Source organism: Syngnathoides biaculeatus, chromosome 9, assembly GCF_019802595.1.
Source record: "Syngnathoides biaculeatus isolate LvHL_M chromosome 9, ASM1980259v1, whole genome shotgun sequence".
NCBI classification, from domain to species: domain Eukaryota; kingdom Metazoa; phylum Chordata; class Actinopteri; order Syngnathiformes; family Syngnathidae; genus Syngnathoides; species Syngnathoides biaculeatus.
Genome location: NC_084648.1, coordinates 22249980 through 22265931, shown reverse-complemented (window position 1 = coordinate 22265931; position 15952 = coordinate 22249980). Strand labels below are relative to the sequence as shown.

At 40.8% G+C, this 15952-nt stretch overlaps 1 protein-coding gene across 3 annotated transcripts in view; it reads right to left on the bottom strand.

Moving 5' to 3' along the window:
- galnt7 (UDP-N-acetyl-alpha-D-galactosamine: polypeptide N-acetylgalactosaminyltransferase 7) overlaps positions 1–15952 on the bottom strand; it is a 113108-nt gene that overhangs the window by 32689 nt on the left and 64467 nt on the right. For all 3 annotated transcript variants that reach the window (XR_009796549.1, XM_061830958.1, XM_061830959.1), the window contains exons 7-9: positions 6416–6598; positions 4361–4478; positions 4153–4275 (exon numbers count right to left, since the gene is read on the bottom strand). Coding sequence is in view for 2 of the 3 variants with exons in the window: in XM_061830958.1 (XP_061686942.1) it covers positions 4153–4275; positions 4361–4478; positions 6416–6598 (424 nt within the window). In the remaining variant the exon portion in view is untranslated. The remainder of the gene's footprint in view (positions 1–4152; positions 4276–4360; positions 4479–6415; positions 6599–15952) is intronic.

Here is a 15952-nt window from a genome sequence, read left to right as displayed (position 1 = left end):
ATACTGCTGTACAGGTTGGAAATGTGGCTAGGACTAAATGGAACACCCCTTAAATGGTTTAGGTCCTACCTGGAGGAAAGAAGCTACTTTATAACCATTGGAATTGCCCAATGACATATGGGATCCCTTAAGGGTCAGTTCTTGGACCCCTCCTGTACAGTCTGTATATGCTACCCTTGGGTCAAATTCTTCAAAACTTTAATGTTAACTATCATAGCTATGCAGATGACACAGTTATATTTAGCAGCATCTCCGGATCACTACAGTTCAATTTTGGTGTTGTGCCACTGTCTAAAGCAGATAACTGGATGAGGATGAGCCAAAATCTTCAACTAAACCACAACAAAACTTAGACAATTGTTTTGGGCTATAAAAGAAAAGAGAATTGCTGTTCCTAAAAACCTGGACTCACTATCTTTAAAAACCAAAGAACAAGTCCAAAACCTTGTTGTGATAGATTCTGACCAGACTTTCAACAATCATATATAATCAATCACAAAAACTAGAGTGAAGGCCTGCATTTGTCAAGCAGACCAGGAAAAGCTCATTCATGCTTTTATCTCAAGTAAACTTGACTACTGTAATGGTCTTCTGACTGGACTCCCCAAAAAGAGCATTAAACAGCGGCAGCTCATTCAGAATTCTGCAGCTCGGGTTCTGACCAGAACAAAGAGGTCAGAGTATATCATTCAATTGTTAAAAAAAGTCCTTACACTAGCTTTCAGTCAGCTTTAGAATAGATTTTAAAGTTCTGCTACTGGTCTATAAATCATCAAATGGGATAGGTCCTGAATACATGAAAGAAAAGCTTACGGAATTCAAACCCAGTAGAGCTTTGAGATCAACTGACTATGGTCAAATAGTTGAGTGCAGAGTCCAAGGAAACATGGTGAAGCAGCATTTAGCTGTTTTGCTGCACAGAAATGGAATAAGTTGCCAACCGAGGTGACGTCATTCCCAAGTGTGAATGTTTTTAAATCCAGGTTGTAAACGCTTCTTTTTTCTCATGTATTAGAATATTTCCAATTGTAATTTTATTTATTGCACTGTGTGGTGTTTTTAATTGTACTTTTATTTTTATTTTTTAATATACAATGAAGAAAATAAGTATTTGAACACCCTGCTGTATTGCATGTTCTCCCAATTAGAAATCATGGAGGGGTCTGAAAAAGAAGCTAAACATGACTGTCAATCTCAATCGGAGTGGGGCCCCATGCAAAATATCACCTTGTGGGGTCTCAATGATCCTTAGAAAGGTGAGGAATAAGCCCAGGACTACACGACAGGACTTGGTCAAAGACCTGAAAAGAGCTGGGACCACCCTTTCCAAGGTGACTGTTGGTAATACACTAAGATGTCATGGTTTGAAATCATGCATGGCACGGAAGGTTCACCTGCTTAAACCATCACATGTCAAGGCCCGTCTAAAGATTGCCAAGGACTATATGCATGACACAGAGGACTCATGGGAGAAAGTTTTGCAGTCAGATGAGACCAAAATTGAACTTTTTCGTCATAATTACACTAACCGTGTTTGGAGGAAGACGAACGATAAGTTCCATCCCAAGAACACCATCCCTACTGTGAAGCATTGGGGTGGTAGCATCATGCTTTGGGGGTGTTTTTCTGCACATAGGACAGGATGACAGCACTGTATTAAGGAGAGGATGACTGCGGCCATGTATTGTGAGATTTTGGGGAGCAACATCTTTCCCTCAGTCAGAGCATTGAAGATGGGTTGTGGCTGGGTCTTTCAACATGACAATGACCCAAAGCACACAGCCAGGAAAACCAAGGAGTGGCTCCGTGAGAAGCATATCAAAGTTCTGGCGTGGGCTAGACAGTCTGCAGACCTACACCCAATACAAAATCTTTGGAGAGAGCTGAAACTCCATGTTTCTCAGCAACAGCCCAGAAACCTGTCTGATCTAGAGATCTGTATGGAGGCGTGGGGCAAAATTCCTCCTGCAGTGGTGAACAACTCCAGGAAATGGTTGACCTCTGTAATTGCAAACAAAGGCGACTGTACCAAATATTAACATTGGTTTTCTTAGGTGTTCAAATACTTATTTGCAGGTGTATCACACAAATAAATCCTAAAAAAAACATACATTGGGATTTCAGGATTTTTCTTTTTAGATTCTCTCTCTCACAGTGGACATGCTCCTACAATGAAAATGTCACATCCCTCCGTGATTTCGAAGTGGGAGAACTTGCAATATAGCTGGGCGTTCAAATACTTATTTTCTTCTCTTGTCATTCTTATTGTTTCTTGTTTTAAATGTTTTTTTCTTTTTGTATTCAAATCTTTTTGATCAAGTAAAGCACATTGAGTTACCATGTCTATGAAATGAGCAAGATAAATAAATCTGCTTTGCTTTCTTTCCTGTATCTTGGTTTGAAAGTGCCACGAAAGACGTGCACTCCCATTGACTATCACCGTTGCATCTTCCTGGAATCCCATTGGGTAGGAGGGATAACAGTCTCTACCCATGATGTTTTTTGATTCCCTTGGACACTGGATTGTCACCAAATCACACTAGCGCAGTCACATCCAGTCACAAGCTCACGCACATTGGAAAATGCAACTTTTTCGTTTGTGCTTTTTACAAGTTTATTCATCTTTAGTAGAATTAAGTTATGTGCGTGCGTACATTCGTACATGTTTTCTCTCGGGTGTCAAAGATTGCCTCCTCCTTCATCCAACTATGGTGCTTTTACTTGTCACTCATCCTTCTCTTCACAGTCGCCCAACGCCAAAGGTAAATTAACAATTTAAATTATTCTTTACATCATTCCTATTTTTGGCAGACAGGGTGGAATTGTGGGACTTGGAACAGATTACGCTGTTTACAGATAAAACGCACTTCCGGAATGGATTAATTTCGTAAATAGAGGTACCACTGTATGTGGTTAGTCACAGTGATTTTGTGATTTGGCAGGGGGTCTTGGGGGCAATTACCTTTTCCCAGAGTGTCAGAAAGGTTTAGATTTTTTTTTTTTTTTTGTATGTTAACAAAATTGAATTGTCACTTAAAAACTGCATTTTGTATTTCCATGGATTGTCTCTGAATGATGTTAAAATTGGTTGGATGCTTTGAAACCTGTGTGATTTGAAAAAAAAATAAAAAATCAGGGGGGGGGCAATTCTTTTTCCATGGCACTGTATATAATTGACAATGCAAGGTAAAAAAATAAAAGATGCTGGGACAGGATTATTATGAAAATTTCAATAACGTGTATATTTAGCTTCCTGTGACATGGTTAGTAAGTAAGTAATCCCAGGTCATCTGGATTCTATCCAATCAGGACCAAGGGGAGGACTCAAAAACAAGAAGGGCGAGTCCCAGAGAGTGTATTTAAGGTGATGTTCTCATTTTGCTTTAGTTTTGTGTCATCTTGGCAAATGCTATTTTTTTCCCAAAGCTTTTCAATAAACATCCTGTGATCAGCTCAGCTTTTTGTTTTCATTTGACCATTCAAATCTTCCTCTACTTTTGCTTCCTGAAAACCCAAGAATTTCAATTCAAGCCAGTCTATTGTTTGCACACCCATTGAGAGAAGTGTCCAAGACGCTGAAAAACGCTGAGGCCTCAATTACAGCCCAACCAAGTGGCACTGTCTGATCCAAGTCGCTAAATCAATACATGAATAGGTACTTATTTAAAACATACACAGTTGAATCTCAGAGTTTGAATATTATTCATTCTTGTGAAGTGTTCAAAGTACAAGTTGTTCAACCTTAGAAACATATTTTGCCATTGGAAATAATGTAAATGAGGATCATCCGTTCCCAACCTGCAAATAGTAAATTCACATTTTAATTCCTATTTATGTAAAACCATGTACCCTCTGCATTGAAACAATAAAAACTGCATAAACTTAAAACAACTTAAATGTGCATCATTTACCTTTTTAGTGATACAAAGAGCTCAAGAGGGAAGGAGGAAGTGCCAATGTCACCCTCCATGTTTATACTGCATAATTCTCCAGTAGCAACATAATGGACATATTGTAACAGAGCAATTGACCATAAGGCATAACATTTCAGCGTTGGTGTTAAACCTTACATTGGTGGTGTACTCATAGATTTGTAAAGTACTCTTTAGCATTTGCTCTGAACAATGTTCAATGATGTTTGTGCTTTTGTACCTTCAGTGTAGGTGAGGAACCAACATGTGCAGGGGGAGGATTGCCTTGCCATCCCTGAAGTCTGTATATATGGCCAACACGAGAGCATGGGACAAAGAGCAGTTGGCCACCACACTGCCATATCTACAATTACAAAGAGAAAAAAATCAATAAATGTGCATCTATTAAACACATTTACCAAACTCATCAAATTGAGATATTATCTTACCTTGTATGATATTTCAAAATTTTCTCCTCCCCATATCTGTAATCCAGGATCATATAGGCCCAGTTCAAAGAAGTAGTCACGCTCTATAGCAAAGAGACCCCCTGCCATGGCTGGAGACCTATCAATTACCGTAATAGGACCACAAAAAATATAATGAATAACTTGACAACAACCCTCACTAATTGAACATTATCCCGTCTTCATTTCTGACAACAAAAAAAGCCTTGTTTCTCAAGGAACAAAGGGTAATTTTGCATGGCCTGAAGAACATCAGAGCAAAGTGCTTTAAAAAGAAACTTGTAATACATGAACAATAGACAACATAGTATGAGTGGGAAATCATTTGGCCGATGGTAGGCAAACTGAGTCAGAGATTAATTAGACAGAGCCAAGACAAACATATATGCATGTACTGTTATATTAAATCACCATTCTATACTATTTTTTTTTCCACTGAAGAAATTGGACAAAGTTGATCAAGAGCATCAAAAGCTCATGAGAAGATGGAAAGATGTTCGCCCATTTCTGTCTCAAATTTATTTTCAATCGATTTTTTTAGGGAAAAAAATAGACAAACTGACTACAGACAGCCCTTGGCTTGTAATATGATCAACATATGATGTTTTGGGGTCACAAAAGATGCATATTGGAGTACTTTGTGCAGCAGCCTGAGAATACATTATCAAAATATACAAGAAGCTATGCTTTCATTTGATTGTTTTATATTTATGGCCTAGACGTTTTATAAGTATGAGTTGCAGCAAAGCATTGAACATGTGGTTAATGCATCTGCCTCACAGTTCTGAGATTAAGGGTTCAGTCTTCCTGTTTGGACTCCGGAAGTTCACTCGATGATTGTGTGAGTTTACTCTAGGTACCTAGCTTCTGTGAATGTGAAAGGTGGTTTGTTGATCTGTCCTATGTGATCAGTGGCAGCCAGTAAATAGAGGGCACCCAAACATTGATGGTGGTCACATTACTTCTCTTAAAAACAATATATATATACGTTGTTTTTTAAATACAATTTAAATATCTAAAAGTATATGTATACTGTATCTATTTTCAAAGATGCACTAATAGTAAAGTTGTTGCTTGCTTAATCTGTTTTTGATTTCATGGCGCATTTCCAAGGACACATAATTCTTTACTCATAGACTCCTTAAAAAGGCAAAAACACGCACAGTAGATTGCTGGTTGGTGAGAACGTCTGCCTTACAGTTCTGAGGTTCAGGATCAAAATTTCAGCTCTGCCTGAGTGGCGGTCGTGTAGATTGACTGGTAGTCAGTTTAACCAATCCTGGCCTTTTCTGACATGTTACTGCACATGGACACATAAAGGCACGTTCTAGCAAGCTGGAGAGTTGGTGAGTTTCTAGCTTTTATTACGGATGTTATGGCGATGATGCACTCTTGCGCATGGATTCTCAGATTTAGGAATATTCCTGCGCTTTTCGTCCTGGGCATGCAAAGGTGGGCCAGCTTTCTAGGCAAAGCCAAGGCATTGGAAGGGGTCCAGTTTGGTGGGATGCTTTTTGCAGTTGGATGTGGTTCTGTTGACTATATCAGAGAACAATCTTCAACTGTGAAGGGATTGGATGAAAATCAGCATGTCTAAATCTGAGGCCGTGGTTCTCAAGAGTCATATAAGGGTGAAGGGCTCTTTCCAGATCAGGCATTAGATCCTGCCCCAAGTGAAGGAGCTCAAGTATCTCGGTATCTTATTCATGAGGTAGGAAACAATGGAGCAGATCGACAAGCAAATCAGTGTACCTTCTGCATTGATACGAACTCTGTAACCCTGTGGGAAGGAGGAGCCTGAATGTTGTCAGATTCAAGCCATCTCTGTGAGAGCTGTGGAATATCTTTGAATAACAGAGGTGTACCAAATAATGTTGTACGTGTGTCAATGCTCTTTATTCATAATTCGGTTTCTTGCATTGGATGTTTAATATTTCTAATTCGCCAGGCCTGTACATTTGTGCGGTGTTCAGCAACTTTGATTCACGTTCGACTGCAAGAAAAAACTGTCACATTATTTAGAAGAGTTTTCATTACCTATATGGCTCAGTACGAGTTTTTCTGAGTTTTTTTTCTCTGGCGTTCAGAGGAACTCTCTTCCACAGCATGCTCCAATCCCAGGCTCCTCGAGCAAAGCCGTCTTCATCTCCTCCACCCTGGGGCTCAATGGTGAACATTTCGCCGTGGATCGCGTCGATTAAAGGAACAGTGCACACCGTTCTTTTAGAGTGAGATCAGACAAATAGCCATTCATTCAAGACAAATGGGGGGAAGGAGTGTTGACCGACACATACAGACAACAATGAAATGGGATGCAGTTTGTCAAGAAAAGGGGATGAGACATAGGAAAAAAGGATGGGAGATAGAGACAAAAAGACAAATAACGTTAGAATGCTTTTGCAATGTTTGTACCTATAGGGTTCAGTTGTATGTTTCTTTGTGCCTTCTCTGTCTGGTTTAGTGGTACTCTCTTCCAGAGAAAATTCCAGTCCCAAGCTCCTTTAGCCAAGCCATCTTCATTTCCACCTTGTTGGGGCTCCACACTATACTCACTATACCATCTAAATAGTCTACGAGTGGTACAGTAAATAATATCCTAAGCACACAGACATAAACCTGTTAGCATGTTTGATACCTGAAAAAAGATATGGAATGTTTAAAAATACAGAAATCAACTAGATTTTCTAACATGTAGTGGATTTTTTTAACAAAATACAACTCAATTTCAATGAAGTTGAGACAAGTTGCAAATCATGTTCAAACTACATTTAATTGAATACAGTAATCCCTCTCTACTTCGCGGATCACCAATCACAAGTTCAGTCCATCGTAATTTTTCATCCTCCAGCCCCACAAAAACAAGACAGGTCGTCTCACAGTACGTACTATATCACTTTAAGAAGCCCTCCCCCTTATAAAAAAAAAAAAAAAAAAAAAAAGCCAGATCCACCTTTTGGATGATTGGCTGCATCATCGAAGCTCTACCCAGCAATTTCCACTCATTTCTACACAAAGTTTTGAGATATGTTTGTAACATCATTTATATTCAACAGTATACATATGCGATACATAATAATTTTAATAAACTGTAATTCTGAAATGTATATCAATGACTGTGGTATACAAAAATTGCGATCAGAGTGATATATCCCTGTGATTCTGAAATATCAGTGATTGTGATCCAAAATAATTGTGATGAAGCTGTGATATATGCCTGTGATACTGAAATGCATTATCAGTGATAGAAGCCTCTTATACACCAAGATCTAATACTCCAAACACAAACTGCACTGTTTTGACAGCCAACAGCGCAACAAGAATGAACCATAATGACACAAATAAAGCAAAACCGAACGTATTCCACTCGATGTTATTATGTTTCACAATGTAGAATTTTAAGGATGTCAAAGGATGTCAACTTTCATGTGAAATAGTACCCAAAGTAATGTTTTGCCCTGGCCGGAAGTTGAAGCCAAATCACCACGTGAAAGGGGTCTGTGCGCGGTCTAGTTTTTATTCTACGTCATTGGTGTATAACCTCTCTAGTTCAAAATGCATCCAAAGTGCTCGTGCTTGATCTTAAAGCTGCTGCCGAAACACCCACACATAAGAGAAAGATGCATTATTAGAAGATTGCTTGAAAAGGAAGCTGCTTTGGTTCTGTGGGCAGCGGATAGCAAAAAAAAAAAAAATGGCCTGCTGACAATGAAGAAGAGGAGGGGAGGGAGCGGATGGATTGGCAAAAAAGTGAAACTTTTGGATATGATCAAAGACCGCAGAAGTTATGCTTTTGTGGCACCATTATGGGGTGAATGAATAAGCAGCTCGCTACATAAAGAATGATGTGGCAAACACCAACCAGAAGCTCCAAAAAAAAAAAAAAAAAAATTCCACCCCAATTTGAAAACTTTCAAAAGCATCCGACAATATGGTAGAGCTGTCGAGTTTAGGAATTGTGTTGACGGCGTTATGTCCTTGTACATACATGATGTTGCGTTAAATGGATAAAGCAGCTTCATTTTCAAGCAATACTCTAATTTTGCATCTTTCTCTTTGAACTAGAGAGGTTATGCATACAACAGTCAACAGCTGGAAAATGGCAGATTGGATGAAGAAGGGAGCGAGGAAGGGAGTTGCTGTGTGGAGCTTCAATGATGCAGCTAATCTGCTCCAAAACGCGGATCTGTCTTTTTTTTTTTTTTTTTTTGCACGATGCACTGAATCCGATATAGGTGTTCCGCGAAGTCCAGAGGCATTACTTTATTCATCAAGTCACAGAAAGGAAAAAACAAACTGTAGGTGCAAATTTAAAAGAAATGTGTTGAGTGGAACATTGGAGATAAAGAGGAAAAATTATATAATAAAAATATATATTATTATTTACAGGAGCCATATGAGGTGGCTGGGGCATTTCATTTGGATGCCTCCCTTGTGAGGTTTTTCAGACACATTCCACCCAGAAGAGACCCCAGGAACAACTCAGGACAAACTGGAGAGACTGTCTCCCAGTGGGTCTCTGAACACACCTTGGAGTGCGCCCAGAAGAGATGGATGAAGGAGTCAAGTCTGGGTGTCCCTGCTAAAGCTTCTACCCCCGCAACCCGAGCTCCGAGAAGTAGAAGATGATGCATGCAGAGATGATGCATATTAATCAATATGACAAAAGTTACAAATACACTTCTCTGGCCTTTGATGAATCTATTTGAAGGAAATGCCATGCTTATTGTTTAAAAAAAAATCCTTCATATGTTGTAAGTTTGTAAATCGTTGATTACACGTCACCACCTAGCTTGTACCTTTGAACTTCTTGTCTTGAAACAGATGTCAATCAGACAGATGTAAGAAATCAGTCTCACCCACACACACACACACCACACACACACACACACACCACACACACACACACACACTCATCAGGTAACTTACATGAATAAAAATAAGCTGCAGCGGGACAAGAGTCAGAGTTGATTGGTAGCAGGGAGAGGCTCTGGTTGCTCCCCTAGCAGCAAGTAAAACTTTAAAATACTTACTTTTACTTATTTAAAATACCACTTTAAAATAGAGTTAGACTTAAACCTGACATTTGTTGGTCCTTCCAACCGGATCCCAACACACCACCGCTGAAGTCTGTCGACAGCCAGGAGCAATTCCTGAAGGAAGCCCTGGTGGGACATGAATTTGTGGCGGGCCAATGCCAAGGTCCAATCTCCCTTCGGTGGATGGAGGTTGACGGGATCATGAACAACTGGCGTCCAGACAACGCTTCAACCGATAAAGGCTACTCCGCCACAAGGAGGTTTCAAGGCTACTCCGCCACAAGGTTTCAAGGCTACTCCGCCACAAGGAGGTTTCAAGGCTACTCCGCCACAAGGAGGTTTCAAGGCTACTCCGCCACAAGGAGGTTTCAAGGCTACTCCGCCACAAGGAGGTTTCAAGGCTACGCTGCCACAAGGAGGTTTCAAGGCTACGCTGCCACAAGGAGGTTTCAAGGCTACTCTACCACAAGGAGGTTTCAAGGCTACTCTACCACAAGGAGGTTTCAAGGCTACTCTACCACAAGGAGGTTTCAAGGCTACTCTACCACAAGGAGGTTTCAAGGCTACTCCACTTAAAAGAAGGTAGAGAAGGGTTACTCCACCAAAAGGAGGAAAGGCTACTCAGCCATAAGGAGGATAGTGCAGGTTACTCCATCTTTAAGGAGAGTATTTATAAGGATCCATAAAATGTGTGCATGAGTGAATGCGAGAGTGAATGCCATTACTTGTGAAATCATAGGTCATGGATGGAAACCTAACAATGCTAACAGAAGTCCGTGTTTCGGTGAAGTACACAATGTAGTGGATAAGGATTTAGGTCACTTTATGGAACAATGTTTACTGGAAAGCAGGGTATTCTTAAAAAATGGGGGGGGGGGAAGCAAAAACATGGCTTTAATGGTAAGTTAACAGTTGAAGTATGCAGCAGGTTGGAAGAAAGATTGATGGCAACTGTAGCAGGGAAGAAAGGAAAAGCCAAGATTAAGAAAGACTTACATTTTAGGATGGCAGGTTAGCACAGGCAAGAAAGAGAAAGGCAGGAGAGACAGCAGAAGTAATGCAAGCAGTGGCTGAAATAAAACGAGATGAAGAAACCACAGCTACAACAGTTCATGATCAGGCTAAAGAAAGAGAGGAAGAAAGAGCTGTAAGAAAAAACATGGGGAAAAAAAGAAAAGAAAAAAGGAAAAAATGCAGCCTTCCTGGGATACGCGTTCGTTGTTAAAACCAAGAGGTAGGCACCAATAGGAAAATTTGGAACACACATCTTGACACAATCACAAGCCCCCAACCCTCCTATTGTTGACAGTTCGATAAGACATGCAAAAACTTCTTCTCATTCAGCTTGTCCCGTGAGGGGTCGCCGCAGCGTCATCCTTTTCCATATAATCCTATCTCATGCATCCTCCTCTTTAACACCCACTGTCCTCATGTCCTCCCTCACAAAATCCATCAACCTTTTCTTTGGTTTTCCTCTCTCTTTTGCCTGGCAGCTCCATTCTCTGCATCCTTCTACCAATATACTAACTCTCGCCTCTGAACATGTCCAAACTATCATAGTCTCCTCTCTCGAACCTTGTCTCCAAAATATTCAACTTTGGCTGTCCCTCAGGAAATTATTTCTAATCCTATCCAACCTGTTCATACCAAGCGAGAACCTCAGCATCTTCATTTCAGATACCTCCAGTTATGCTTCCTGTTGTTTCTTCAGAGCCACCGTCTCTAATCCGTACATCATGGCCGGCCTTACCACTGTTTTATAGACTTTGCCCTTCATCCTAGCAGATAATCTTCTGTCACGTAGAACACCAGACACCTTCCGCCAACTGTTCCATCCCGCTTGGACCCGTTTCTTCACTTCCTTACATTACAAAATTGCTCTGTATTGTTGACCCCAAGTATTTGCAGTCGTTCACCCTCGCGATCTCTTCTCCCTGGAGCGTCACTCTTCCTCTCCTCCACCCCTCTCATTTACGCACACATTCTGTTTTACTTTGGCTAATCTTCATTCCTCTCTTTTCCAGTGCGTAGCTCCATCTTTCAAATTGTTCCTTCGCCTGTTCCCTGATTTCACTGCAGATCACAATATCATCTGCGAACATCATGGTCCAAGGGGATTCAGTCTAACCTCATCCGTCAACCTATCCATTACTACCGCAAACAGGAAGGGGCTCCGCGCAGAACACTGATCCACTCCCACCTCCACCTTAAATTCTTCTACCACCCTACGGCACCATCTCACCATTGTTCTGCTGCCCTCATACATGTCCTGAACTACTCTAACATATTTCTCCACCACACCAGACTTGCACATGCAGTACCACAGTTCCTTTCTTGGTGCTGTCATACGCTTTCTCTAGGTCAACAAAGATAAAATGTAGCTCCTTCTGACCTTCTCTGTAGTTTTCCACAAGTTTCCTCAAGGCAAGCAATGCATCTGTGGTACTTTTTCTAGGCATGAAACCATCCTGTCACTCAGTTACTTACTCCCGTCCTGAGTCTAGCTTCCACTACTCTTTCCCATAACTTTATTGTCTGGCTCATCATCTTTATTCCTCTGTAATTTCCAGAGTTCTGAACATTGCCTTTGTTTTTAAAAATGGGGACTAGCACACCATTCCTCCATTCTTCTGGCATCTTCTCTCCCACTAGTATTCTATTGAATAAAATGGTCAAAAACTCCACAGCCACCTCACTAAATTGCATCCATACCTCCACTGGTATATCATTGGGTCCAACTGTCTTTTTCACTCTGTTCAGTGCCTTTTTAACTTCACCTTTACTAATGATTGCCACTTATGTTCCTGTCACTTCTGGAAATAAGTGTTCACCACTGCCAATTCTATTGTTTTTGCAAAGTCCACCACCATCTGCCCCTCTAAGTTCCTTTGCTGAATGCCATACTTATCCATCACTTCATCGCCCCTCTTTTCATCCCCAACATGTCCATTGCAATCTGCACCCATAGTAACTCTCTCTCTGTCGGGGATTCTCAGGACTACTTCGTCGAGATCTTTCCAGAATTTCTCTTTGTCAGATGAGTTGCCATACCACAAATAGCAATGGAGCGAACTGATAACATTTGGGGTGTATAGCTTAAGGTTCATGTTTTGAGCTGAGCCACCAACTTTCAAATTGAACACCAGATGTCGCCAAACAAAATTATACTTCATTGGGTCACCTGTGCGGCAAAGATCTCTCTGATAAACGTAGCCTACCCACTTAGCTTCTCATTGCATTGCATACGTATACCAAAGTCAGTAACCTTATACAAACCTGATTATTTTTCATATCTTTGTATAACATACATATATCGGGGTTAGCAACCTTAAGAACCCAATTATTGTTATATCTTTGTATTCACATCTTATTTCTGATATAAAGACAGTGACAGGATGCAGCTGTCAAGCCACACCTAAAGTTTTTCAAGATGGTTGCAGCGTCAAGTTACTGAACAGGAAGCCCGTCACACTCGAATGACCACGCAGGATGTCGGCATGCAGAAATAGATTTCAACTATTTTTCCACTAGACTTTTAGCAGAAAATAAGATGCTTTGAAACAGCTTTGTGAAAAGAATATAACCTGTGTATGGCTGTCTCTCTCAGACAAGACAACACATGATGGGCAACCAACTAAACAAGCCTGAGAATGCATGAGAGAATTGTATTCACAAGAATGTTGATACATTTATGCTATTGTTCAAAATTAGGGTAAAACCGAACGCGGGTTGTGGGTATATTTTTTAAAGATGCATTTTTTAATTAAAGGGAGAATGACAAAATTGAGTGAAGCTAAAGAAGAGCATGACAAGTCAAGCCAGGAATGGCAAATGGGGCCCGATAGGATGAACCAAGGGAGGCCCTTCCCACTAGGCATAGATTCAGCCAACATTTTCAAGAATGTTCCACCAAAAAGCTATAAAAACCTTGGATACGGAAGTTTTTGTTCAGGTTTCGCTGACAAAGAGACAAGGTCTTTCTATCGGTGTAATAGTCGTGTGGCAAGCTGGCGGGGAGAAGGAATTGGCAACTTGGAGTGCTTAAATTGAGGACTTTTTTTGAGATTGAGCGCAAGTAAAACTCCTATCAGGTAACGGCAGGATAATGCCAGTGATATTACGTGGTTACCTATGAAGGGCAAGTTGGCTTGACAATTTATCCATAATCCCGAAAATCCTTATTATTAAATTAGGCTTTGAGCTATATAGGACTTGATCAACCCTAACAGGCTCACTCAAAAATGTCTATTCACCCTAATTTCTGATGCTTTTAGACGCTTTGAATCTCACGTGACTTATACTGCTTTTTGCTATTTTTATCATTTATCTTATCGTTCTTACCATCAGTTTTATCATATTAACCATTTTTACTTTTATTGATTTGTTTAATTAACATTGAATTTTGCCTTAACATCGCCACCCTATCTCACGTCTGGCGGGGATAACTGTATAATGAATGTTATCTGAACAATTTTCATCATTGTATTAAATTCTTGGAATTTTCATCTTCATCTATCTTTGTCATTCTTATATTGAGTTCTCATTATTACCAATCTACCTCATTAAAGATCGAACGTCATCGACATTAACATCATTTAGTCGGAAAATTATATTTTAATCAGTCACTCATTGATAATCTCCGTCTTAAAATAAAACAAATCCGTACAAGCCTAATAAGGATTGTTAAATTTACTACGTCAATGACAAGTGAAATCGATTTATAAGAGATGGAGCTGCGGTAAAAGCAGAGCGATCACTTTGTCACCTTGTTACTCGGAAAGGTTACTCGACAAGGGGGACAAGTGGGGCCAGACCGGATTGGCTCTGCAAAGCAAAAGGCAGTTAGTACACCTAGGTGAATTCATCTCGACACCGACTTAAGAAGCTCCCGTCCTCCTGCACGCATGGCGTTAGAGTCGGCTGTGGTAATGGGGTAGCTTAACCCTTTAACTGGAGAGTCGGTCAGGACATTTCTCCCGATTAGTCCTGCGGATAAGCAGAATCTGACATCTTTCAAATTGAGATCACATCCAACCTCTGGGGCATAGCCACTAATCACATTATACACAATACACTCAATTTCAAGTTTCCCCTTCATCACTCAATCAGATACTCTTTGCACCTCCAAAACATTCTTAGCCACCCCTTTTTTTTTTAAATAATCCCTACTCCATTTCTCTTCCCATCTACTCCAGGATAAAATAATTTAAACCCTGCACCTAAACTTCTAGCATGACTCAATTTCCATTTGCTCTCTTGGATGCAAAATATATCAGCCTTTATCCTAATTATCATGTCAATTAACTCATGAGCTTTTCCCGTCATAGTCCCAAAATTCAATGTCCCTACACACAGCTGTATGGTCTGTGTCTTTCTCTTCTCCTTCTGCCGACCAAGCTGCTTTCCTCGTTTTTTTTGTCTTGGACCAACATTATCGGAATTTCTTCCTACGCCTTTCAGATAAACATTTCCGGGTGCGGGTGTAGGAAGCCCAGGCTACGGCCTAACCTTTAAGGCATTCGTATGATGAACGCTCATACATGTTTGGCACAGTTTTATGCCGGATGTCCTTCCTGACGCAACCCTCTACATTTATCCGGGCTTGGAACCGGCCGACAGGTAGCACAATAGTGCGCTGCCCAACGGGCTGCAATGCAAATAATCAAAAAGAAGCAATCATATAAACAAAGTCAGCACATGAGACACAATTCACATACTACCCAATCAATGTTAAAGTGCCACTGTCATGAAATAAATGATTTTGAGTATGTTATTAATGAAAAAAACAGCAGCCGACATGGACCCATGCATTTTTTCCACCCCAAAACATGATTTTAACGTAAACATCTTTTTGTATCTCCCGCCATGAAAATGGCAGGACCGCCCTCAAGTGGACTCTTTTATTTCTATTGGTTCTACCTACAGGAAGATAACTCGTTGTACCTTCGTGTTAGCCAAAATGCCGGCTCGTTCCATTGCTGGACATTGCTTGAACACTTGGGTGGATGGTTTTACTGTTCATAAGTTTGCAAGAGACCAGTTCTTCGTGAAATATGGATTGCATGGGTGCAAAGTACAGAGCTTTGTGGGTTCCAAATGACAGGTATGTGTGTATACAGCTACTAAAAAAATAGTTGGGGGGAGGCGTAATCCATAAATCAGGGTTGCTAAATGTGTCGATGTGCGCGTCGGAAGGCTTCCATGCAGCAGCCGCTGAAGGACAGCCTCCGCAGGCCTTGCGGATTGCTACCGGCATTTTTGAGAAGGCCGAGCCTGCCGCAGGCCTTGTTGGCTGGGGTGGCTCGTCGCTGCGGTGGCTCATGTCCACCGCGGAAGTGAGCGTTTATCACCGCCACGTGGAGGTGGATAGGGCAGGGAGGTGGTTTGGCCCATGACCTGCATCTCATCTAAATATGGCTCAAAACAATAGGGTAATATTGCCCCGGACACTTCACTCGGTTGTGAGATGTTTTTTTGAAAAGAGCTTTCGTGTCTGAAGGGGTGTGTCCTACAGTTGGGGCCACAGCGTGTTTTTAAT